The sequence below is a fragment of the Herpailurus yagouaroundi genome, unplaced genomic scaffold (assembly GCF_014898765.1).
Source record: "Herpailurus yagouaroundi ecotype Mexico unplaced genomic scaffold, PumYag 66177, whole genome shotgun sequence".
NCBI classification, from domain to species: Eukaryota; Metazoa; Chordata; class Mammalia; order Carnivora; family Felidae; genus Herpailurus; species Herpailurus yagouaroundi.
In genome coordinates this window covers 7,834-34,487 of record NW_024419212.1, presented here as the reverse complement: position 1 = coordinate 34,487, position 26,654 = coordinate 7,834, and the positions used below count along the sequence as shown (strand labels likewise).

At 42.2% G+C, this 26,654-nt stretch overlaps 1 protein-coding gene across 9 annotated transcripts in view; it reads left to right on the top strand.

Annotated features, from left to right (window-relative positions):
* The window catches only part of LOC121024589 (lysine-specific demethylase 5D), a 46,194-nt gene extending 30,134 nt beyond the window's left edge, over positions 1-16,060 (top strand). For 5 of the 9 annotated variants that reach the window (XM_040466791.1, XM_040466792.1, XM_040466789.1 and 2 more), the window contains 14 exons: positions 2,072-2,191; positions 2,315-2,509; positions 2,782-2,963; positions 3,046-3,170; positions 3,294-3,441; positions 8,803-8,899; positions 9,447-9,805; positions 10,214-10,352; positions 10,766-10,945; positions 11,079-11,216; positions 11,407-12,000; positions 12,277-12,349; positions 12,485-12,684; positions 12,795-16,060. In XM_040466791.1, coding sequence (XP_040322725.1) covers positions 2,072-2,191; positions 2,315-2,509; positions 2,782-2,963; positions 3,046-3,170; positions 3,294-3,441; positions 8,803-8,899; positions 9,447-9,805; positions 10,214-10,352; positions 10,766-10,945; positions 11,079-11,216; positions 11,407-12,000; positions 12,277-12,349; positions 12,485-12,684; positions 12,795-13,148 — 2,904 coding nt within the window. In that variant the 3' untranslated portion in view covers positions 13,149-16,060. The remainder of the gene's footprint in view (positions 1-2,071; positions 2,192-2,314; positions 2,510-2,781; positions 2,964-3,045; positions 3,171-3,293; positions 3,442-8,802; positions 8,900-9,446; positions 9,806-10,213; positions 10,353-10,765; positions 10,946-11,078; positions 11,217-11,406; positions 12,001-12,276; positions 12,350-12,484; positions 12,685-12,794) is intronic. The other 4 variants (XM_040466794.1, XM_040466793.1, XM_040466790.1 and 1 more) reach the window with 2 other exon arrangements.
* Positions 16,061-26,654: the final 10,594 nt, after the last annotated feature.

The window sequence follows — 26,654 nt, the reverse complement described above, 5'->3', positions numbered from 1 at the left end:
CTCCCCTCCCCTCCCCTCCCCTCCCCTCCTTTCTTTTTTCTTTTCTTTTCTTTTTTGTTTTCTCTTTTCTTTTTTCTTTTTTCTTTTCTATTTAGTTTTCTCTCTCTTTACTTTTTTCTCTCTTTTCTTCCCTCCCCTCCCTTCCTCTCATCTCTCTTTAATTTTATCCTTTAGAAATGTTATCATATGCCCTCTGACATCCCAGATTTGTGATGAGAAATCTGATAATCTTACTGAATATTCATTATTGTAAGATGAATTATTTCTCTCTTGATATGTCAAGATTCTTTGTCTTTAGCTGTTGACAGTTTGATTATACCTGATTTTGTCTTATTTCCATGTGTAGATTCAGTCTTTTCCAAAATTTGGGACTTGTTCAGCCATTATTTCTTAAAGTAGTCTGTGCTTTCTTTTTTTAAATGTCTTTTCTTTAACCGTCATGAACAGTGCTGCTATGGATATCCATGTACAAATATCTTTTTATCTTTTGACTCCTTGCTTTTCATTCTTTAGGTTATATAACCAGAAGTGGAATTACTGGGTCATATGCTATTTTTATATTTAAAATTTAAAATTTTTCATAGTGGTTGCATCAGTTTATATTCCCCAGTGTTCCCTTCTGTTCTTTCCCTTGCCAACCATGTCATTTTCCTGTTTACAAAGAATTTTTTTTATTATGGCTGGAATAGTGGTCAGAAGTATATCTTCTGGCTATAATTTGCATTTCCCCAGTGAATAATAATATTGTGCAGCTTTTCAGAACTTGAAGTAATCTTGTCAAATCCACAGTTCTTCCTGTTTGTTACCATGGACTTTTCCTTAAAACCAAAAAACAAAACTGCCTCCTAGTCTTTCTTGGGTCTGTTTTGAGCCCTTTTTGACTACTTTGTGAAGCTGTTTAATATTGATTTAACCTTCAGCTTCTACTTGAGTGGAACCTGAAAGTCAACCAGAGATGGAGTTTAATACCTTCTCAGGTTTTTCTTAGCATGTATATAGCCTTCTCAATTCCCAGAATACGTGTGAATTTTTCAGAGCCCTTGTTTTCCCAAGTATCTCTTCTGCCTTCCTTTCCTTTCCAGTCATTTTAGAATTTCTCTTGTTTGTCCATTCTCTTTTACCACAGGTGGCTATGGCTAATGCATTTGTGTTTGTATATTTTCAGCCAGCAGAGCCTAGGAGTCCACTTCTCTTTTGGGCAAATTCTGAGGCAGTTGAAATAATGGCAGGTCTTTGAGCCAGTTGTTTTTGGGAGCCATCAGTCAGGCCAACACACACAGCCTCAGGTCTTTGAAAACAACAATGCATGTTGTGTTCCATGGCACCAGCAAGTTGCACTAGGATTTTGACACTACTCTTTCCCAGGTAGCTGGTGATACTGGTTGGGGGGATTCTAGGCAGGAAAGTTAACACTACTACAGAGTTCCTTTACCAGAATTTAAAAGTTTTTTTTTTTTCCTCCATCAAAAATCCTCCTAGTATTGGTAGTTAGTGATTTTATTACAGAATTTTTAAAGTACTTTGATACTTTTTGCTAACTTAATTATTCTTTTATTGGAGGGATGGGTTTTGGAGTATCCCTTTCATTATTTGTGTTGATATCATGCCCTGATTTTTTAAAGTTTATTTATTTACTGAAGAAGCTAAGAATCTTTCTGTTGTTGTTGTTGTTGTTGTTTTATTTTTGAGGCAGAGACAGAACATGAGCACGGGAGGGGCAGAGAGAGAGGGAGACACAGAATCCAAAGCAGGCTCCAGGCTCTGAGCTGTCAGCACAGAGCTTACCACAGCTTAACCCGCTGAGTCACCCAGGCACCCCAAGAATCTTTATCATATGTTTGTGGAAGATTCGTATTTCCTTCTTCAACTGCACATAATTTTTCTTTGTACTTTTCTCTGCATATCATCACTTTTAAAGTTCACAGTTTTTTGTGTTTTTAAGGTATACATACATGAATATAGAGTCTGTGGCTTTTTCCACTCATTTCCCACATCTATAACAAAATTCAAAGACATTCTTAAGTCCACATTCTGTTTAGTCCTGGGCCACACTCCCTTCTCTCCTTTTCAGGTTGTCCGCACAAACCAATGTGCAGGAGAATTTGTCATCACATTTCCTCGCGCTTACCACAGTGGCTTTAACCAAGGCTACAATTTTGCTGAGGCTGTCAATTTTTGCACTGCTGACTGGGTGAGTCCAGAGTGTGGTAAGCTTGTAGATAGAGAGGGATAAAGAATGTGGACAGAGATCATTGTGGAGAAGCTAAATACTGTGGGCTGCAGATGGCCACACATAGTCTTAAACTACTTGCAGCTACCTACTGGACGCCAGTGCATTGAACACTACCGCCGGCTCCGGCGCTACTGTGTCTTCTCCCATGAGGAGCTCATCTGCAAGATGGCTGCTTTCCCAGAGAAGTTGGACCTGAATTTGGCTGTGGCTGTGCACAAGGAGATGTTCATTATGGTGCAGGAGGAGCGACGTTTACGAAAAGCTCTGTTGGAGAAGGTGGGTGGTGGGCAGCACGGCTTAGAGATTCAATAAAGTAGACTGCGGAAGGGAGACATACAAATTGAGTAGTCATTCTGTGCCTCGTGTGTGACTCATACATTTTGAAGTGGAAAGACAGAAACTGTATGTGTTTATATTTTTTTCTTCCACTTTCTCTACAGCTGTCCTTACAAGGTTGAGCCCACAACAAGGGCTCAGTGTTGGCTGAGGTGGGGTGTCCACAACCCTGCTCCTAGTCTTTAAAGTATATATGGATTGAACACCCCCAGGGCATCACGGAGGCTGAACGAGAGGCTTTCGAGCTGCTCCCAGATGATGAGCGCCAGTGCATCAAGTGCAAGACAACATGCTTCCTATCAGCCTTGGCCTGCTATGACTGCCCAGATGGCCTTGTCTGCCTTTCCCACATCAATGACCTCTGCAAGTGCTCTAGTAGGCGGCAGTATCTGCGGTGAGCATGGGGCCTACTTGGAGGACATCAAGGAAGTTACAGAGCTGGGCCAGATGTGTTTTTCCCTGCCCCCTTCCTCTAGGTATCGGTACACCTTGGATGAGCTTCCTGCCATGCTGCATAAGCTGAAGGTTTGGGCTGAGTCCTTTGACAACTGGGCCAACAAAGTACGAGTAGCTTTGGAAGTGGAGGATGGCCAGAAGTGCAGTAAGTGATGAGAAATGGAAGGATCCATGGGCATGCTCTGTTTCTTTTCTTCATCACCCCAGATACCCTCTGCCAGCTTTTGCTAATACTGTCTACCTCTTACAACTATTACTCTGTCTTCAGGCTTTGAAGAGTTAAGGGCACTGGAGTCTGAGGCTCGTGAGAGGAGGTTTCCTAACAATGAACTACTTCAGCGATTAAGGAACTGCCTAAATGAAGCAGAGGCTTGTGTCTCCCAAGTCCTGGGGCTGATCAGTGGTCAAGAGGCCAGGTATGTTGGAAAAGAGGGCAAAAAAGGATGGTTGTATATGAAAATGGACAACAAAAAAGGGTAGGCCATAAATAATGCATGTAGTAGAAGTTAATAGTTTCTATGTATGAGCATATTACTGTCCAAAACTTACATGGATAACTTAAAGAAGCATACTTATACTGTGAGTGACAATGGGAATGAAAATACAGTACAAAAATTGCAGTTCTGTCCTACTTGTTAGCACATTTTATAAAATTAGGGCATCAGGTTTCCACAAAATTAATTATTGGCTCTGTAGGTACATACAGTTTTAGGGCTTACATTTTCTTTAGTTTTCAGTTGCCAAATGTATATAATTATAAATAAGTTTATTTTTCTAAAAAATGTATGATTATATGCATATACTTTGTAAATTTCAGGTAAAAGAAAGCTGGAACTATTAATATTTCAAAGTCCTATTTTGTCAAATTCAGAGAATTTTTTAAAAAAATTAAAGGTCAGGGGCGCCTGGGTGGCGCAGTCGGTTAGGCGTCCGACTTCAGCCAGGTCACGATCTCGCGGTCCGTGAGTTCGAGCCCTGCGTCAGGCTCTGGGCTGATGGCTCAGAGCCTGGAGCCTGTTTCCGATTCTGTGTCTCCCTCTCTCTCTGCCCCTCCCCCGTTCATGCTCTGTCTCTCTCTGTCCCAAAAATAAATAAACATTGAAAAATTTAAAAAATAAAATAAAATAAAAAATAAAAATAAATAAAAATAAAAATAAAAAATTAAAGGTCAAAAGTAGTAATGAATTTCCTTTTCATAATCAACCTCTTTTCCTTCTCTACTTCAAAAGAAAGGAAATTTTTCCTACCTTGACCTAGTGATAACTCATATCATATGGCCATGGTTTTTAGTATTTATGATATTAATCTGTGTCAAGTTCTAATCCATCTAACTTCAGCCCTCTTTAAATCCTCTTTCTTACAGACAATTATACCCAAAAGTATGTCCAGGAATTTGTTACTTAGATTATTCCATTTTTGATATGAACTCTTATTTATGCCTCTTTTTGCCAGATCCTTTAGCTAAAGTTAGGTGTATTTGAAACTTTTCTTGCTTCTTGAGGTAGCCATTATTGTAATATATTCCCTCTTATGACCATCTTTACCATATCCCAAAGGTTTTGCAATATCATATTTTCATTTTTATTTGATCCCATGTACTTTTTTTGTTTTTCCTTTAATTTCCAGGTTAACCCATTCATTCTTTAATAGGATGTTCTTTAATCTCCATGTATTTCTGGTTTTCCAAATTTTTCCTTGTGGTTGACTTCAAATTTCATATAGCATTGTGTTCAGAAAACACATATGCATGAGGGGCCCCTGGGTGGCTAGTCGGTTAAGTGCCTGACTTCGGCCCAGGTCATGATCTCGTGGTCCGTGGGTTTGCGCCCCGCGTCGGGCTCTGTGCTGACAGCTCACAGCCTGGAGCCTGTTTCCGATTCTGTGTCTCCCTCTCTCTCTGCCCCTCCCCTGTTCATGCTCTGTCTCTCTCTGTCTCAAAAATAAATAAACGTTAAAAGAATTTTTTTTAGAAAAAGAAAATATGCATGATATGATCTGGATCTTTTTGTACTTGTTGTGGGCTGATTTGTGTCCCAGTTCTGGATATGCAGCTCTGTTCTGGAGAATGTTTCATGTGCATTCGAGAATAATGTGTATTCTGCTGTTTTAGGATGAAATGTTCTCAATATATCTGTTAAGACAAGCCAGTGCAGTGTGTCATTCAAAGCCATTGTTCCCTTGTTTTTCTGCTTAGATGAGCTGAGTGGACTATTAAAATCTTCTGTTATTATTATATTATTATCAGTAAGTTAATTTATGTTTGTTATTAATTGATTTATATATTTGGGTGCACCCAACTTGTAATAAATATTTACAATTGTTAGGTCTTCTTGGTGGACCCCTTAATTATGATATACTTCATCTCTTGTTACAGTCTGTGTTTTAAAACCTAGTTTGTCTGATGTAAGTATGGTTACTCTGGTTTTCTTTGGTTTGTCAGAACCATGATCATTTGTTCTCTATCTCCCCTTGGTCTTTAGGTCTAAAATGAGCCCCTTATAGGCAGCATATAGATGGTCTTGTTTTTTATCCATTCTGGTACTTAGTGTCTTTTGATTGGCACATTTAGTCCATTTACATTCAGAGTGATTGTTGAAAGACAGGAATTAATGCTATTAATGCCAACAAAGGTTGGTGTTTCTGCAGATATTTTCTGGTCTTTTGTAGTCTTGTTGCTTTTGGTCTTTTTATCCCTACTCCAAGAGTCCCCTTTAATATTTCTTGTGGGGCTGAATTAGTGGTTCCAATTTCTTTAGTTTTTGTTTGGGAAAGTCTTTATTTTTCCTTCTGTGCTGAATGATAGCCTTGCTGGGTAAGGAATTCTTGGCTGCATATTTTTCCCATTTAGCACATTTAATATTTCCTGTGAATTCCTTCTGGCCTGCCAAGTTTCAGTGGACAGAATTGGTGTGATCCTGATCTGTCTTCCCTTGTAGGTTAAGGACCTTTTTTTCCCCTTACTGCTCTCAGGATTCTTTGCATTTCTGTATATTTTGTGAATTTGACTATGGTATATCTTGGTGATGGTCAGTTTTTGCTGAATCCATTGGGAGTTTCTCAGATTTCAATGTCTGTGTCCTTCCCCAGATTGGGGAAGTGTTCAGCTTTAATTTTCTCAAATAAACCTTTTGCCCATTTTTCTTTCTCCTGCAAGACTCTTAATGATACAAGTATTACTGTGTTTTATTTATTTATTTATTTTTTTCCAACGTTTATTTATTTTTGGGACAGAGAGAGACAGAGCATGAACGGGCGAGGGGCAGAGAGAGAGGGAGACACAGAATCGGAAACAGGCTCCAGGCTCTGAGCCATCAGCCCAGAGCCCGACGCGGGGCTCGAACTCACGGACCGCGAGATTGTGACCTGGCTGAAGTCGGACGCTTAACCGACTGCGCCACCCAGGCGCCCCTAATAAGTTTTAATAAGTCACTGTTTATTCTCTTTTCTTTTTAGTTCCATATCTTCCATCATTTTATTTTTTATATAGCTAATTCATTCCTCTGCCTCATCCATACTCATGTTTATGGCCTCTATTTGAGGTTGCTACTTGATTATAGTTTTAATTTTGACCTAACTAGACTTTAGTTTTTGTTTTTTTTTTTTTCTCTGCACAAAGGTAATCTCTAGTGTCTTCTATGCTTTTGTTCAAGCTTAGCTAGTATCCTTATAATTGTCATTTTAAATTCTAATTCAGGCATCTTGTATCTGTATTGATTAGATTACTAGCTGTAATTTCTACTTCCTGTCCTTTTTTTGGGGGGTCAATTCTCCCATCTTGTCATTTTGTTCAGAAAAGAAAAACAAAAACAAAAACAAAAAACAGATCTAGCTGTGTTTTGGTTGGCTTGTTAAAAGAAGCTAAGTCCAAAACATAGCATTAGAAGAATACATGTATATGAAGTAAACAGTAAAAAACAGAAAATTTAAAAACTTTGTATTTTAAAAACATTAAAATAAAAAAGACACTAGATCTTATTTCCCATGTAGCTGAAGCTTTCCAGTGCTACTGATTATAATCAGTAGACCAAGTGCTTCGAAGTGGTTTGTGCTGGTCTTCTGGGGGAGGGGCCTGCAGCTCTGATTCTCAGGTGGACTTGCCCTAGTGGAGATGTGTCTGGAGGTTGGGGCAAGCAGGGCTTGGTGTAGAGGCTTTGGTCTCCAGTTGGTGGTGTGGTTTAGCTCACTGAGGTGGATCCCTGCTGGTAAGCAGGGGCTTTGTCCAGCTCTCATCTCTGGAGGTGGAGGTCCTACCACTCTTCAGGAAGCACTCCTGGACAAGGAAACATCACCCTCCTGTGTTTCAGCTTCTGTCAGCTCCCTGTCTGCACTCTGTGTTCCAGTTGTCTATGCCAGCAGCACAGCCCCCTGTGTTTTCTGTAAGGCACTGCTGTGTTTCAAAACTCCAAGCTTCAGAGACCACCAAGGCGTGGCCCCACCCTGATCCTCTGAGGGAGGGTCTTGCCGTGCTGTTGCTGGTCGGCTTATCCCAGAAAATAGTCTTGGTACTGCATAGTGGTTTCCAAGTTTTTCGTAAATCATGGCAGGCAGCCAGTGCCAGGGTTTGCTGCCTCAGCCAACATCTTTGTTTCTGTACGGTGAACAGAGCAGCTCATTGGTGCTCCCAAGTTCCTTTGTCCATGTAGAGTCTCCATCATCTCTACCACATCAGCGCCAGGCAGGGGAACTATTTCTCCTTTTGAGACCCAGGGGATCCTCGGAATGCACTGCCTGTTCCCAGGTCTCCTTCCTTCTTCCCCAGGGGACCACTGGTAATGTCACCAGGCAGGACCCTGGGATGGTGCTGACCTCTGAAACTTGAGACTCTAGACTCTACTGTTTATAAAACCCTTGTGGTATTTAAATCCTCCCCTTTTTTCCCAGTCAGTGGTTTTGGGGAACAGCTTTTCCCACAATATCCCTTGGGAGTGTTTTCATTCTTTTTTGCGTTGTCTCTCTCTCCTCTCTCAGCTGTGTGGGCTCCCTGTTCTCCTCAACACCTGTGGCTCCTTTCTCCCTCAGATCAACTGTCTGCAGTTCCTACCTTCCATTAGGTGGTCATTCTTTCCGCTTGTAGACATCAGCTTTGTTTTCCCAGACTTCAGATCACTTTTTTGGGTGTTCAGAATGATTTTATACTTAGCTGTGTTAAAGGTAGGAGGCAAGCTTACTCCTCCACCAGCTTAACCAACTCCTTATTTCTGTCTTCTGCTATTTTCATTTTTTTGCATCATCACAGAAGTCTTTGTTTCTTAATTCCTTTTGTGTTTTTTTTAAAACCTGTGATATTTATGTTAATTGTAATTACCAGATGTTTTATTTTTACCTTTACTGTGAAAACTACTACTCTTAGATCCTATTGAATTTTTAGTTTTATGTTTTCTTATTCTTCATTTTCATTTCTTTATAACTCTTACCTCAAAAAAATGTAGAAAACAAAAGCTTTGTAAAGGCCATCTTACATTTTTGTTCTCTCAAAAAGAAATGTTTGCCTTTATTTTAATTTTTCTATCTAGTGATACCTCAGACAGCATACATTTCTTCAGAAACTTGTATTGCCTCACTTTGGTATCTTCAGTCTGCTCTAACAATTTCAAATACAGAATGTCCCCAAGCTTTTTTCATCTTAACTTACTGACTCATAGTGCCTAAACTATAAAGATGATCTTCAAAGATACTCCTTAAATGGAAAAAAAAATAAGTTGGGTTACTCATAAAGCATGCACTTTGGCCTTAGCAGGTTCAATGAATGAGTCTTTTTTTTTCTGTGACTCCTCCAGGATAGAAACTCCACAACTGACCCTGACTGAGCTACGAGTCCTTCTTGAGCAGATGGGCAGCCTTCCCTGTGCCATGCATCATATTGGGGATGTCAAGGTGAAGAGGGGATACGAACAGATATTAGCAAATCTGAGATAGTAGGGAAACTTGGGAAACTAATTGTTCTAATTAGCTCCTTATAATACATCTTTCTTAGAAGCTGTAAAGAAGGGTGGTTCAGTGCTATCTCTTTTGTAATTGCTGTATAGCTATATCACAGTATACTCCATAGCTGTATAGTTCAAGAAGATAATGTCCCAAACAGAAGTAATTCAAAATACTAAACAGAGGGCTATACAACGATCTGGCTCACGGGATTGGAGAATGTGGAAGAAATGAGGTATTGTTTTTAGAATTTAGGGTCTCGGGAAACTTTCTAGAAAGATAACATGGTGTGAAAGTGGGCCTGGAACAGTAAATTTGAGATAAACTACAGGAGAAGCAGGGGGAATTACCAACGAACTTTGTTGATATTAAGTAGATCTTGTCTCATTACATGGTTGATGATAAGTGTAAAGGCCTAAGAGAGAACATGGGGAACACATGGAAGTGGTTGCATATCTGGATGGCTAAAGAGTCTCTTCTTTATCCTATATGTCTGCAGGATGTCCTGGAACAGGTGGAGGCCTACCAAATTGAGGCCCGGGAGGCCCTGACCTTACTGCCCCCCAGTGTAGGGCTATTGCGGTCCTTGTTGGAGAGGGGGCAGCAGCTGGGTGTACGGGTGCCTGAAGCCCATCAGCTCCAGCAGCAGGTGGAGCAGGCGCAATGGCTAGATGAGGTGAAGCAAGCACTGGCCCCTTCAGGCCAAAGGGGCTCTCTGGTCATCATGCAAGGGCTCTTGGTTACAGGTGCCAAAGTAGCCTCCAGCCCTTCTGTGGACAAGGCCCGGGCTGAGCTTCAGGAGCTGCTGACCATTGCAAAGCGCTGGGAAGAAAAGGCTCATTTCTGCCTGGAGGCCAGGTGGGGCCCAGCCTGTCCCCATACATACTCTGACTCCAGTTCTGAGAGTTTGGGCTTGATCCTAAGATCTGATCCCTAAAATCAGACTCCCAGTTCAACATCTGCTAAACTGTAAAGGATTGGTATGACATGTCATCCAGCCTTTGATTTACTATTCTGCTGTAAGGTAATAATTGATAAAATATTTATCATGCTGGTGATAGATAGTAGACCAGACTTACAAGAGAATCACATGCTGTCAGTGTTAAACATTCCTAAGACTGGAGGGATTATTGCTCAGTTACTATTTTAAACTTTTTGTTGCTTATGCTTTTGATAGTGAAACCTGGGACCACAAAAACAAAACAAACAAACTGCCTATGTATATAACGTTTAAGGGTGGATTCCTCTTTTTCCAAACATTTGTAGACAGAAGCATCCACCAGCTACATTGGAAGCCATAATCCGAGAGGCAGAAAACATCCCAGTTCACCTGCCTAACATCCAGGCACTCAAAGATGCTCTGGCTAAGGCACAGGCTTGGATTGCTGATGTGGATGAGATCCAAGTAAGGACTTTGTGTCATAATTCTCTACTATTCTGCCTTAGGCGTTTTAAATTCAGTTTTCTTGTTCTAATAAGTAGAGGTAGGAGGTTAGAGGTGAGAATATCAGGATTAAGAATAGCAGAAGGAGAACCAAAAACATAGCCCTAGACCTCAGCAGAGACTATCCCAAAGGAAGAGAGCCAGAGAAGGCAAACCAGACAAAATAGTTGATGTGGAATGGGCTATTTTTTTTTTCCCATGACAGTGAAGTAGGAGTTCTGGGAGAAAGTGTTTGCTATTCCTTGTTTTCTTTAGAATAGGTCCTGGATATTCCTTACAACTATGCAGGGTGATGCTCACTGTTGATCAGTAGAAATCTAAACATAATAGTCTGTGACATAATTTAATTGAGCTATCTCCTGCCCCTGCTCTAGAACGGTGACCACTATCCCTGCTTGGATGACTTGGAGGGCCTGGTGGCTATAGGCCGTGACCTACCTGTAGGTTTGGAGGAGCTGAGACAGCTAGAGCTTCAGGTACTGACAGCACACTCCTGGAGGGAGAAAGCCTCCAAGACCTTCCTCAAAAAGAATTCATGCTACACCCTCCTGGAGGTAAGGCCTAAAATCATAATGCACAGCCTCTTGTGCCCCTAGCGTGGCTATTGTGAGAATGTGGAGAATTGGGGCACCCAGAGAGGGTTGGGGAGGGGCATCTTGGACATACTCCCCCTGTCTACTGCTTCAGGTGCTCTGCCCGTGTGTAAATGCTGGCTCAGACAGCAGCAAGCGTAGCCGGTGGATAGGGAAGGAGTTGGGCTTGTACAGATCTGACACAGAGCTGCTAGGACTGACTGCACAGGACCTCAGAGACCCAGGCTCTCTGGTAAGGACCTTGGGCATATGTGGGGAGAAGAGTCTGATTATGATAAGAATATCTCAATTGGGTAACCATAGGGAGACACTTGCCTCTGTAAGCCTCAGTTTTCCTGGTTTGTGAGTTAGATGGTAAAGGCACTGGAAAAGGGAATGGAATAGCCTGCTGACCTCCTCTTCCTCTGTCCTGGGCTTGCCAGATTGTAGCCTTCAAGGAAGGGGAACAGAAGGAGAAGGAGGGTATCCTACACCTGCGTCGCACCAACTCTGCCAAGTCCCGTCCACTAGCATCATCGACCACTTCTGCAACCTCCATCTGTGTGTGTGGGCAGGTGCCAGCTGGGGTGGGAACTCTTCAGTGTGACCTGTGTCAGGATTGGTTCCATGGGCAATGTGTGTCAGTACCCCGCCTCCTCAGCTCTTCAAGGCCCAGTCCTACGTCATCACCACTGCTGGCCTGGTGGGAGTGGGACACCAAATTCTTATGTCCACTGTGCATGCGTTCACGGCGCCCACGTCTGGAGACCATCTTGGCATTGCTGGTAGCCTTGCAGAGACTGCCAGTACGGCTGCCTGAGGGTGAGGCCCTGCAGTGTCTCACAGAGAGGGCCATTGTCTGGCAAGGTCGTGCCAGGCAGGCTCTGGCCTCTGAGGATGTGACTGCTCTGTTGGGACAGCTGGGTGAACTTCGCCAGCAGCTGCAGAGTGAACCCAGGGGCAAGGAGGCACCTCCCTACCCTTCAGCCCCTGCCTCTCACCTACTCAGAGAAGGCAGTGGCAAGGATATGCATAAGGTTAGCTGCTCTGCCCAACTCTTACTCTTAAATTTCTGTGTCCTAGCCCTACCCCTATTTAGGCTCTAGCCTGTGTTTATTCTTTAATTTTTAGTCTCTCTTGGTCTAGTCTACCTGTCCCATTTTCTGTCCTGTCCAGATACCTCACTGCTCCGTGCTATCAGTGTATATCTCACTCCTTCAGGAGGGAAAGGGTCACAATTTGAAGTTGGGGCAAGAAAAATACTATCTGGTTTTTCTGTTACCTATTACCCTACCCATTTTTACTTTCCTTAGCAGGTCCCAGGGTTGCTGCCAAATGTGGATGGTGTGACTAGTCATGAGAAGGTAGCCCCTCTGCAGAGATCAGGTAAGATACATAGGTCTAGATTTATGTATGCTGTTGAGTGGATGCCACCAAGATGACCCATTTGGTCCTTGGTTCTGTCAAAATGTTGGGGATAAGACTAGGCTTCTAACTCAGCCTGTCCCTAAAACTTCACAGACCTGGAGGTACTGTCCTCACTGTTACCACACTTGACTGGCCCTGCATTGGATCTGCCTGAGGCAACCCGGGCCCCCCTCGAAGAGCTCATGTTGGAGGGGGATCTGCTTGAGGTGACTCTAGATGAGAACCATAGCATCTGGCAGTTGCTACAGGCTGGACAGCCTCCAGACCTGGAGCGGATCCATACACTTATGGAGGTGAGGAAAAGTGACATGGGCGGGGCCAGATGGTCAGGCCAGGCAGTCAGGGAGCCCATGCCTGACCACTGGGCTACAAGTGGTTTGTGCTTGCCTGTGTGTCATTGTAGCTGGAGAAGCATGAACATAAAGGAAATCGGACTAGAAGCCGGACATTGGAGAAACGACGGCGACAGCAGCAGCAGCAAACAGATCTGGGTAGGCAAAGTAAGGATCTTGTTCAAGAAGAGCTGCAGTCAAAAAAGGCTCGGAGCTCAGGGATTAAGCTTGAGGAGGGGCAAGAAGAACAGTTTGAGGAAGAAACAGATAGTGAAAATATATTCCTGACATCTCCTACAGACCATAGCCCCAACTTGAAAGGGAACCAAAATAGCTTGCAACAGAAAGATTCTGGTCCTACAGCCCCTTTACCTTCTTTAACCCCTTTTCTATACCAGTCCTACCCTCAGCAGGAAGAGTTGTGACAACAAACAGAAAAAGGCGCTTTTAATTTGCTGCCTTTTGAACCTTCCTAGTTCCTGGACTTCATTTCCTATATAGAATTTGTCAATTCAGAGTTTTGATATCTTGTCTTAAAGACAATGTTTTATTAAGCTCAGTTCCTAAGGCCCTGTGTGCCTCTTCCCAGAAGTTTCTTGCCTGCAGCATGACTGGGACTAGAAAACAGTGCGTGATTTCCCAACCCAGTTTAATTCTAGACTTGGGCAAATAAAATTTGAGAAAGGCATATATACCTCTTTGTTTCTTTTTTTTTTCCTCCATATTTTTCTTGTATTGCTCTTTTTTCTTCTTCTATTTTTAAAATACTTTGGTGCTTCAGGGTTTTTTCTGCCTTTATTCTACCTCCTTTTCTTTTCTCACCTTGTTTCACATTGTAAGAAAAGACATTGTATTGTGTAATTACTTGTTAGTGTCAAAAAGAATACAGCAAAAGAAGTAGTTCTTGGTTCAAGCTGTTATTATGTATTTTAATTTGATTCCCTTTGTTAAAAATAAAACAGCAACTGGTATGTTCCAAACCTGTGGATCTGTGTTCTTTGAGTATAACAATTAAGGACTGTAAGTGGTACACTTAAAAACCTAGTTTTAAATTTCTATAATTCTTTATTGGTAGACATGTGAAGAGTTGATTTATATAACATATGAGACTTAGGTCAAGGGTCATGTACCCTTTATGGATTCCAATGTTCCAGCAGCGTTGGACAGTTACTCTTCCTCCATTGAATCATTTTGTTACTCCTTTGTTGAAAATCTGTTGCCTGTACTTCTGTGCACCTGTAATATTCCGTTCATTATTGATTTATCAGTCTGCGTCTTTGGCAAGACTCCATTGTCTTGATTAATATAACTTTCAGTTAGGCTTTCAGTAAGGTAGAGTTGATTCCTCCTACTGTACACTGTTTCATAAAGTTTAGCTAATCTGCTACCAAACCTATATGCAGTTGGCTTTGCCTCATGAATTTAATGGAGCTGAACTTTAGACGTATATTATGCCTCTTAGTTTTCCTTTTTTTCAGATGATAAATATGACATCTAAAACATTTATTCTTAAAAGTTTAGTACAATATGTAAATACGTAAAGCATGAGCAGCACAACACTTTGTTCATATTTATATTCTTGTGTGTGTCAGTGATCCAATCCATACGCTCTATTTTTCTTAATCTCTATCAGTAATCAGATTCTGTGGTTATGGTTTGAATGTCTTAATCAATGCTTTTACTTCGGTTCCTGCTTCCCCAGCCAGTGTAGACCTATATCTCTTTATAAAATTCCATACATATGATTGTTGCCACCCTCCTTATTGTCTTCTGTTTTATTTCCTGTTGGTCTTTTCCACTCTGTCAGTTATCCTCAGACATAACTTTGTTACTTGCAAATCTACCAATATTCTGCTACCGCAGTTTCAGTTTCATTACCAGTTACAAAAACAGTGATATCTTAATGTAACATCAGGATTAAATAAATGTGATGTCTTGATATTTCATATATATCTAATAAGCATTTTCTGAACTTTAATGGGTATTGGTGTCCCACACAGATGTGCTAGGTTTATGATTCTCAGTGTGCACTGTGAAATTCTGCACTAATTCTCAAAGGGAATGTCTTGCCTGTGTATTTTTTTTGTCAGAGCTTATATTTGCACTTCACCATTTGGAAATCACTGTGTAATGGAAAATACTGCTACCCTAGTGAAAGAATTGAGATCGTCTGCATACAATAATCTTACTAAGTGCTCAGCGACAAATTACTTTCCTCCTTTCCAGTAAGGGGCAACACGAAGTCAGATTTACCCTGTGATTATAGTTGAATTAAGAAACATCAAATCTGTACCAGAAAGTTAATTTCCAAAGCCATTTAGTATGCTGCAATAGTGATTAAGGGTAATTCTTCCCTTTCTGGAAAATTTTAATCTTGATTTGGACTAAAAAAAAAAATTGCAGTATAACTTTACCTTTACTAAGCCTTCAAAGTGCTGTGTGATATGGCTACTAGGCTATTCAGTTTCTATTTCTGATGACAAAAATTCATGGAAGTGATGATGTTTATGTTTGTGTTCATCCGAGTGAGTAAAGTTCATTGACACCAATACCAATAGCAATACAGGATAGACACAGAAATACACCTTATATTTTCAAGAGGATTGTTTATTTGGCTTATGTGTTCCACACATTTTTACCACCACCACTTGTAATACTCTTGGCAAATTCTGTGTTCGGAATCAGTGAATTTTCTCAACTTCTATGAAAATACTTGTACCAGCAATTGTCCCATATAGGCTATTAATAAAGGTCCATCCTTTACTTGCTTCCAACTTGACACTGTTTTCAGAAAGAAAAAAAACAAAGGCAGTAGCAGTACTGTCTGCCACCTTAGCAGTCAGAGAAGTAGACTTTAAATAATTATGTGTGTACATAACTCTTTATTCTCTCCAACAGGTTAATTAAGTTTACTTTCTCTGGATACAGTTCTTCAAGCTGCTCTTGTCATATATGATTTAGTTAACCCAGTGTGTATAAGTGGCTTTCCTTATTTGGATGTCATTGACTCATCCATTGGAGACCTACTTTGATTGCATACGGACACTTATTTTTTTGAAGAAATGCTGCTAAAATGAGTCTCTCAGTTTTGAATTTTCTACTTGTTCTGGCTGTTGTTTTCCTATGGGGTTGGATATAATGAGTGCTTAATCTAGTAACACCAATACCTACTGTGTTCTTTAACAGCTGTCATGTTATCACATAATAAACATAACTTTTTGCCATGTAATTCAGTAACACATGCAGATCTGTAAACCATGCCTGACATTCGTCATCCACTCTTCTGTTTGTGATGGCTTCCCAGTAGTGATAAATAAAAAATGAAGTCCTGTAGCAATACACATGAAACAGTATCTTATTTATAAGTGACCTACTGTGGTTTGTAGTGTGCCAATCAACATAGCAAAGGAATGGCTGCAAGCTGTCTGTTTTTAGCTCTCCACGTGTGAATGAATGGGTTTGCCCTGGACAGTTGTGTGTTTTGTTTTGTTTTGTTTTGTTTTGTTTTGTTTTGTTTTGTTTTGTTTTTAAGTGCTAATTTTTTATTTTGAGAGAGGGAGAGTGAGCAGGTAGGGACAGAGTTCGAGAAACAGAATCTTAAACAGGTTCCATGCTTAGCACAGAGCCCGAAGTGGGGCTCCATCCGACAGCCCTGAGATCATGACATGAGCTGAAATCAAGAGTCAACTGACTGAGCTAACCAGGTGTCACAACAGTTGCTTCTTGAACATCCGTGGGTTTTTTTGTTTGTTTCCCTTTCTGCCTTAAATATTGCCTCTTTCTCCTTCTCATTATATACACATAATGAAATCCCAGCTCTGCCTCTCCATTCTCTGGCCCTTATCACACTAGCTTCTTTTTTGTCCATCACAACCCTGACAACTCTTGTTTGCTTATCTTCACAAGCAGCTGCTTCATAAGGAAACCGCTCTGTCTGGGGTTTCCACCCCAGCTCTTAACCATTCTGGGTTGCCTCCGTCACCTCTAAGATCACACTGTTACATAAATGAGCCAAAGATGACTGGCTCACTCAGTTAAGCATCCAACTCAATTTTGGTTCAGATCATGATCTGACAGCTTGTGACTTTCAGCCCCACATTGGGCTCTGGGCTGATAGCACTGAACCTGCTTGGGATTCTCTCTCTCCCTCCCTCTCTCTCTCTCTCTCGGTCTCTCTCTCTCTCTCTCTCTTTCTCTCCCCTTCTCCTGCTTGTATGCACATGCTTGCTCGCTCGCTCTCTGTCTCTCTCTCTGAAAATAAACTTAAAAACTTAAAAGTTCTCTGTCTCTCTCTCGAAGTAAATTTAAAAACATAAAATTTGTTTTAAAAAAATACCCCAAACAAGCAGAATTTAGTCATTTAGATTTTCCTAGTTTGCAAATACTGAAAATCTTCCCTCAGCATGTGCTGGGTGATGAAATAGAAACTACTACCGTTTGGAGCTCTCTGACTCAGAATTTCTAGAGTTGCTGAACAACATTTCTAAGTGTGCTTCCTATGGAGTTTCCTTACCCAACTCAGCATCTGCCTTAATTTTCATGCACGAGGGCGTTCCTCTCTCAAAAAACCCCTCCAAGCATCACCCAGTAAAGTGTGTTGTATGTTACTGCTTCTTAATAGTCTTATTTATTACTTTGACTAACCTCTAAATCCCACTGCAACACAACCACCAGTCAGTGTTAACCTCCATAAAGGCTTTGACTATTCCCATGTTTCCCTGATTCCACTCTGACAGATGAAACTGTGTCTCCTCCACTGCCATGATAACCATTCCACAAACATGCCAATATTGGTTTTCCTTATTTGTCTCTGTTCATTTTTCAGTGAAGACTGAGATCAGAGCTCAAATGTGGGTTCATGCCAAACTCAAGTTTTTAGGCATTCAACGTGTTTCGTTTGGTGTTTTGTGTTGTTTTGCTTTTCCCGGTGCAAGCTGTTGCTTTTTAGCCATTTAGATTTTTGACTTTTCTCATATAGTCCCATCTCTGCCTCTGCATCCTCTAACACATACCTTAAACCTCACCAGCCGTTTGTTGGCTGTTGATAAGGTAGAGCTGCTTTATAAGACCTGACACTGCTCTTTCCTCTCCAGACTTGGCTGCTGAGTGAGTTCACTGAAACAGCTGTCTCCCGTCTCCTTAGAGGCTGGTCCTCCCCCTTGCCCTTGCCCACCACACCTTCCAGATTGTGGCCCGTTTGCTGCAAAGACTAGAAAGCAATGAGCAAATTAAGGAAGCTTTTCGACCAAGCAACATACTCTTCACCAGAGGGTGTAACAACTCCATTTTTCCCACTAGCAGAGACCTTCAAGTAAAGTCATGATGGTTTGGTTATCACTGGCAATTCTAAGAAGGGCAGCAGACAAGGGTTGGTGCCCTGCTGGTGCACCACCTGCCTCATGTAGGTGGGTCAAATTAGGGTAGAAAAAGAAAGGTGGGGTAGTGGGTGGACCTTCACCTGTCAGAGTACTCTTGTCCCTGGCACAGGCAGCTAGCCACTATAAGGCTGGCTTGCTGCCTGCCTTCCCATAGCCAAAGATAGTAGACGCAGTGGTAATGGCGTAGAAGGAGCAGGGCAAGAGTCTGTTTCACAGGGAGTACCATGCTCTGGTTCCTGCCCTCCAACCCTGCCCACCAAGATCCCAACAAGTCAAAATCCTTGCCTCCCTAAAATACTTGTAGGAGGCAGCATTGTTAAGTCTTTATGTCTGAATGCAGTCCAAGCACAAACTTTCTTCAATGGGGAGCTATTTTCTTCGTCATAGTCTCTACCAGCAGTTCACTTCTTTTCCACCTGCCTGGAAGAGTCTAACTCTTGGTTTGGTGAGGTTAGGTGGTCTGGGTGGTGCCAGGAACAGCATCAGGACTGGTAAGCTGTCCTTTGGGCACAGTGATGGCTCCCGGAATGCATTAAGCAGAGGTCTGGAAGGAGATGTGAGCCTGGGCCTTGAGTTGGGAAAGGCTCCAATGGCTCTGTGCCTGAAGCCCTAACACCTAGGGCAGTAGGCTTTGAGGATTTCTGAAACCATGGTATTTCCATAGCCAAGCCCAGCCATACCTGTTGAGTACAGGGAGAGGAGACCAGTTGCTGGAATAAAGGATGGCAGATACCTCTTGTCACTGGAATGGGTAGCAGTGTGCTAGGTCTGACTCACTGCATACTTGCATGCCACTCACTGCATACTTGCATGCCTAGCACCCAGTGCTAGGTCTGACTCACTGCATACTTGCATGCCACCTGCATACCTCTGGTGAGAAGGAAGCAAGGCAAGACAAAGAGGAGAGCCTGCCAGACTCTCCAGGACATTGGGGGAAGGGGATTGAGTCAGTGTGATGTTCTGGCCCGGTCAGTTGGGTGGGATCCAGAGGTGGTGACTAAAGGGTCAGGCTAGAAAGGTTCTCGCACATCCTGCAGTTTGTGTTGGTGTAAAGTACACTGGTGGGGTACAGTGGCCTGGGAAACCTCAGGACAAAGTTGCCTTCAGCTGGGTGTGGCATGCCTTGGCATCATGGGTCCTTGAGGCACTAAAGGGAACTGTGGATGCTTGTGGCCTTAAAACCTTGAATGTATCCTAGCACTTGTGTCTTCTGATCTCCTAAACCAAATAGGATTGGAACACCTAGAACTTCTGGGTGCTTAAGATTTTGCTTCCTCCCTGCCAGCAGAATGTGGCTCCTCTCAAACTTTCTTGTTCCATTTCCCACTTCCACCATCCTCCTGAGGTGTTCAAGACTCCTAGTGTACAAGCAGGGGCTCTTTAGTCCTTGCCATTTGCCTGCACACCAGTTCCTCTCAACTCACAAAAGTGATCATGCTGTTAAAGTCACACTAAACAGCTGTTATCTGAAACTTCCCCGGTGTAGTCTTATCTCCACAAACTTGGAATGCCTTCCCAATAAATGACTTCCATCCCCATCACAGGAAAGAGTCCCCAGGAATAACTGTCCTCTTGCTTCTGGATCCCCATCATACAAACTGTGGGTGCACTCAAGTTCCCAGGAAATTAAATGGACCCCGTGCCCATGGCATCTTTATCATGAGGGCTCTCAGGAAAGAACAGGTACTTTCACTAAGTACAAGCTTCCCCATGCAGAGAAAGAAAACAAAACAAAGCAAAACATACACATATCCCAGGAGATATTTATTCTTCCCATACCAGGTCAGCAAGAACTGTATTTGAAAAGGCTTCAAGAGAGCTCTGTTGCCATCATGTTCTGTCTGAGCCCAAATGACAACTACTTCTGACTTGGGAACCAGACTGCCTTGCAATCTACATCAGAAGCTATCTTCATTTTGCGGTAGGGAATAGAGCCATGTCTTGGTCTAGGTGGATGGTAGGGATGGGGGTAGAGGAGGGACGTTTTGAGAATGAGCAGCAGGTGCTAGGTTAATGCCTCATGTCTCTCAGTGAAGGTCCAGATTGCAGTCAGGCAGGAAGGGAGAGGGAATGAGACTGAATGTGCTGGTAAGTAAAAGAGGTTCCCATAAATGCCTCTAGATACACATTCTTGAGCTTGCCAGATCTCATGGAATCTTGGAAGCCAAGTTGGAGAGGTCTTGGAGAGTTTTGGGCTGGTAGAGGGACTGCAACTAAGATCCTCTATTCTTTACTGTAGGACAAAGAGCAGGGCACAGCTTTGACTGCTCCTCATTCTGCTTGCATTCCTGCCCCACTGACAACAGAGGGCAGTAGGACCAAGTTTGGAGGAAATAATGCTTAGCTCTGCCACCACAGAGGCTGCTGGCTTGATGGATGATCAGTGCTGTGGTCTGAGCGCTGTACAACTGGAATTGGAGGCAGAGAGCCTGCAGCATAGTTCCTGGAGTCACATTTACTTGAGGCACCTAGCCAGAGAAGCCAACCACTACTAATTTTTTTTTTTTTCTGATCTCAGAAGCTAAGCTACGTCTATTTAGTACTTGAGAGACAGTTTGACTATTAAGGTGTATAATACAGAATGGCAATACTGTATAGTATTGCCATTCACCAGCCACCAGCCAACCATCTTTTATTGTTTATTTATTGTTGAGGGCACACTCAACATCTCTTGTCCCTTTCCTTAGGCACCACAGTTGTTATCTCTGCCCAACTGCAGTATACGTAGGCAGCATGGTTCTAGCCTTCCTTTGCAACCCCAACATCCTCCACAACCCCAACTATGTATGAGTACAAACATTCCTACAAATATTCCCAGGCATATTCTTGCATCCTAACTTGTGCCAGTTCACATGCATACCTCAACTATCAAAACCAGACTGCCCATCCCAGCCTCCACAATGTAGTCTTTTTCTCCACATGGTTTTTTTTTTTCCCTCCAAGAATGACTTTCCTTTCACCCCACAGAGAAGCTGCCATGCCAACAATTGCCACTTCATGCCTGTGCACCATAATACACACTGCATGCACACTCTACTCTCAAGGAAAACAGGCAGACAGGCCTGATTGGTTCCTCAGGAAATGAAAATGTACTTTCATGAAGTTGGGCACTTCACACAGAAAGGAAAAACAAGGGTGCCTGGGTGGTTCAGTCAGCTTAGTGTCCAACTTGGGCTCAGGTCACAATTTCACTGTTGGTGGGTTCCAGCCCTTTGACAGGCTCTGTGCTGACAGCTCAGAGCCTGGAGCCTGCTTCAGATTCTCTGTCTCCCTCTCTCTCTGCCCTTCCCCCATTCGCACACATGCACTCTCTCTCAAAATGAAGTAAATAAAAAAATTAAATAAATAGCATTTTAAAAATCTTGAGAGACAGACAGAGACAGAGACAGAGACAGAGAGAGAAAACCAAACAAATGAACACTTCCCAGGAGGCAATAGGTCCTGCACAGGACTCCGGTCCGATGCAAGGAGAGAACACTTGACCATACCACCTTTTGTTTTCCTGTGATTCCTTGGATGACTGTCAGCCCAAGGAAGTGATCTCTTGTGGTGCAATGCAAGTACATCCATCCTCAGATGTGGCAGTGGGATTTGAACTTCAGCCGAAACTATTTATCTAAAATCCTCTTTTCTACCTATGGACAACCACAAAGCAGGGTTTTAATACAGTGCCTGTGTGGGAGTGGTTTCCAGCAAAGCCTACTGATGTTGTTTGGAAGATGTCAGCTCACAGTTGTAGGGAATGTTAGGGAAGAACAAGAGAAGCTCTCAGTGGTTGGTCTGGGCTGTGCAAGGTGTCTAGAGAAGGTGTCTGGGCTGCATGTGTCCTGAGCTCAGGTATTTGGATTCTTGGTCAGATCTCACAGAATCTACCTAAAGGTGGATTCTACCTAAAGGTGGAAACCTGAGCTGGGCAAGCCAGGTTAGAGACCTGGGTTAAGAGACCTCCAGGATTCTAGGGAGGAGGGTGATGGAAGTCTATGGTCCTCCATGTGCATCACTACCCAGGTGGCTGCCTGGCTGGCTGGCTGTCTTTCTGCCGCTGCTACAACCCAGGCTGTTGCTGGCGGGAAGCAGACTGAGGAGTTGCAGAATGCCAGGAACAGGCTGCTGGGGTACATAGTGCAATGCTATGGCAAGGCAGACACATCAGGTGTGAAAGAGGACATTTCTCAGGGAGCATCTGGGCTGGCATGGAGAGCCTGGAGGTGGCAGGCAGAAGTCATAGGTGGGTTTGGGCCGCTGGCTTTAGCAGTGGGATTGCCAGAAGCTATACTCCCAGCTGCACGGTGCAGGCTCTAAAGGTTTCCCACCGGGGTTCCTGGTATCTATGGCTGTAACACTGTGAACGCTTCTGATATCAGAAGCAAAGCAATGGAGATCTTTGTTAGTACTTGCATGGGAGACAAACTAGGAATTTTAGATGCTTAGGGTGTTTTTCTCTCTGCTAGTTAGCTGTCTCTCTCTTCATGGTCACTGCAGGTGCCCTGCTGGAGTCTTTGAAAGTTCCCCATTGTCTATAACTACTGACTCCCAAGCTGAGATCAAAAGAAACATGATGGTGACACCCCTGAAGAATAAATTATCCCAAGATAAACCTGGGATTACTTCTGTAGCACCATTTTTTACTGGAAAACATTTAGGGATTGCATGGCTGTTACATCACAAGACACATGGATGTGTTATGGAACACAAGGATATTTGCATGCAATTTAAGGATGAGACACTGGCTTTCAGTGAAATTCTCATGTAATTCTGTTGTATCATGTTGAAAAAAATGGAGTAGTTATAAAAAAAAAAACAGCAGGGGCGCCTGGGTGGCGCAGTCGGTTAAGCGTCCGACTTCAGCCAGGTCACGATCTCGCGGTCCGCGAGTTCGAGCCCCGCGTCGGGCTCTGGGCTGATGGCTCAGAGCCTGGAGCCTGCTTCGGATTCTGTGTCTCCCTCTCTCTCTGCCCCTCCCCCATTCGTGCTCTGTCTCTCCCTGTCTCAAAAATAAATAAACGTTAAAAAAAATTTAAAAAAAAAAAAAAAAAAAAAATAACAGCAAAGGGTGACTTTTATATTTACCCATATACTTACTTTTCACAGTACTATTTGACCACCTGGCTTCAAATTTGTCTTGTGTTTTTATTTCAGCATGAAGCCCTACCTTTACCATTTATTATATGGCACGGTACTAACAGTATTTTATTAGCAAATCTCTTGAGCACGGCTCCCATTTTTTTTTTAATTTAAATTCAAGTTAGTTCACATGCAGCGTAGTCTTGGTTTCAAGAGTAGAAACCAGTGATTCATCTCTTACATATGACACACAGTGCCCATCCCAACAAGTGCCCTCCTTCCTTAATACCTGTCACCTATTTAGGACATCCCCCCACCTACCTCCCCTCCAGCAACCCTCAGTTCGTTCTCTGTAATTCTACTGGATATAAAAGTCTTTTCTTTTTCAATTTTTAATTTAAATTTTAGTTGGTTAACATACAGAACAATGTTGGTTTCAGTAGTAGAATTCAGTGATTTATCACTTACATCCAACACCCAGTGCTCATCCCAACAAGTGCCCTCCTTAATGGTCATCACCAGTCGAGTTCATCCTCCATCAGCCTTCGGTGGGTTCTCTATCATTAAGAGTCTCTCCTGGGTTGCTTCCCATGCCCCTCTCTTTTTTTTCCTCCCTTCCCCCATGTTCATCTATTTTGTTTCCTAACTTCTGTGTATGAGTGAAATTATATCATATTTGTCTTTCTCTGATTCACTTATTTTTCTTAGCATAATATACTCCAGCCCCAGCCACATCATTGCAAATGACAAGATTTCATTCTTTTTGATGGGTTAATAATATTCCTCCGTATATAGATAAAATATCTTCTTTATCCACTTATCAGTCAATGGATATTTGGGCTCTTGACATAGTTTGGCTATTGTTGATAGTGCTGCTATGAACATTGGGTGCATGTACCCCTTAGAGTCTATATTTCTGTACACTTTGGGTAAATATGTAGTAGTAGTGCAATTGCTAGATCATAAGGTAGTTCTATTTTTAGTTTTTTGAGGAACATCCATACTGTTCTTAGAGTATCTACACCAGTTTGCACTCCCACCAAACAGTGCAGACTGCTCCCCTTTCTCCACATCCTCATCAACATCTTTTGTTTCCTGATATGTTAATTTTAGCCATTCTGACAGGTGTGAGGTAGTATCTCATCTTAGTTTTGATTTTTATTTCCCTGATGATGAGTGATGTAGAGCATTTTATCATGTGCCTGTTAGCCATCTGGATGTCTTCTTGGGAACAAAATAACTATTCATGTCTTCTGCCCATTTCTTAACTGGGTTATTTGCTTTTTGGGTGTTGAGAAGTTCTTTACAGATTTTGGATACCAACCATTTATCCAATATGTCATTTGCAAATAGCTTCTTCCATTCTGTAGGCTGCCTTTTACTGTTGTTGATGGTTTCCTTTGCAGTGCAGAAGGCTTTTATCTTGATAAAGTCCCAATAGTTCAGATTTGTTTTTGTTTACCTTGCCTCAGGAGATGTGACTAGTAAGAAGTTGCTGTGGCTAAGGTCAAAGAGGTTGCTACCTGCTTTCTCCTCTAGGATTTTGATGGTTTCCTGTCTCACAGTTAGGTCTTTCGTCCATTTTGAATTTATTTTTGTGTAGGTGTAAGAAAGGGGTGCAGGTTCAATCTTCTGCATGTCACTGTCCAGTTTTCCCAGCATTATTTGTGAAAGATACTGTCCTTTTTTCCATTGGGTACTCTTCCCTGCTTTGTTGAAGATTAGTTGGCCATATTGATGTGAGTCCAATACTGGGTTTTCTGTTCTGTTCCACTGATCTACATAGATCTGTGTTTGTGCCAGTACCATACTGTCTGCATGATTAACAGCTTTGCAATACAGCTTGAAATCTGGAATTGTGATGCCTCCACCTTTGTTTTTCTTTTTAAGGTTTGCTTTGTCTATTCAGGGTCTTGTGTGGTTCCATGCCAATTTTAGGATTGTTTGTTTTAGCTCTGTGAAGAATGCTGGTGGTTTATTGATAGGGATTCTACACTACATGTGTAGATTACTTTGGGAAGTGTAGATATTTTAACAATACTTATTCTTCTAATTCATGAACATGGAATGCTTTTCCTTTTTTTTTTTTTTTTTTTTTTTTTTTGGTATCCTCTTCAATTTCTTTTATAGAAGTGTTTGAGAGTTTCTAGAGTACAGATCTTTAACCTCTTTGGTTAGGTTTATTGCTAGCTAGGTATCTTATTGTTGGTGGAATTGCAAATGGGATCAATTTCTTCATTTAATTTCACGCTGCTGCTTTATTTGTGTATAGAAATGAAACAGATTTCTTCACACTGATCTTATGACCTGCAACTTTGCTGAATTCATGTATCAGCTCTAACAATTTAGTGGTGGAGTCTTTAAGGTTTTCTACATCGTGTATCATGTAGTCTGTGAATAGTGGATGTCTGTCTTCTTTCTTGCCCATCTGGATGTCTTTTATTTATTTTTGTGGTGTGGCTGCTGCAGCTAAGACTTCCAGTACTATGTTAAAGGGTAAGTAATAGTGAGAGTGGACATTCCTGTTTTGTTTCTGACCGTAGACCAAAAGCTCTGTTTTTGTTTTTGTTTGTTTGTTTGTTTGTTTGTTTAAGGATGATCTTAGCTGTGGGTCTCTCCTATGTGGCTTTTATCATGTTGGAGTGTGTTCCATCTGTCCCTACTTTGTTGAGGGTTTCTATCAACAAAAGATGCAGCATTTTTTTAAATGCGTTTATTACATCTATTGACAGGATCGTATGGTTCTCATCCTTTCTTCTTCTTCTTTCTTTTTTATTTTTTTTAAACAACAGAAGTTTATTGTTTCACAGTTCTGAAGGCTAGAAATCCAAGATCAAGGTGCTGTTGGATTTGGTTTCTCCTGTGGCCTCTCTCCTTAGCTTGCAGATGGCCACTTTCTGTGTCCTCACATGGCCTTTTCTCTGCACATCCACCCCTGGTGTCTCTCTGTGGGTCCCAAATTCCTCCTCTTATAAGATCACTACACAGGTAGGATTAGGGCCCACCTAATGGCCTCATTTTAACTTAATCATCCCTTTAAAGGCTCTGTATTCAAATACAGTCACATCTTGAGGTACTGGGCTTTGAGTTTCAACAGAGGAATCTTGGGAGAGTCACAATACAGCCCATAAGAGGCATCTGAGGAACATCTACTCTGTCTGTCCCAGGCGCGAGAAATATAGAAGGGAAAGACTCAGATCTTGCCCACAAGACTGTCAGTCTTTTGAAAGAGACAGACAATTGTAAAATGCCTTTTCTCCATTTACCTTGGCCTGTGTCTTACACTTAAATTTGCAGTGTTTACAAATTTTTCATCGAATATACATTCAGTATTTTGACCACCTCAGATTCTCATTTCAATCAGCTATGAACTCTCCAGGTCTTTACCAGCTCGGGAAGAGAATTTATTGGAGCCCACTCAGAAACAGAAAAAGGCTAGCCAAGAACCCAGAGAAGCTGGGCCAAACTGAGGGGAAATGAAGTAGCTGA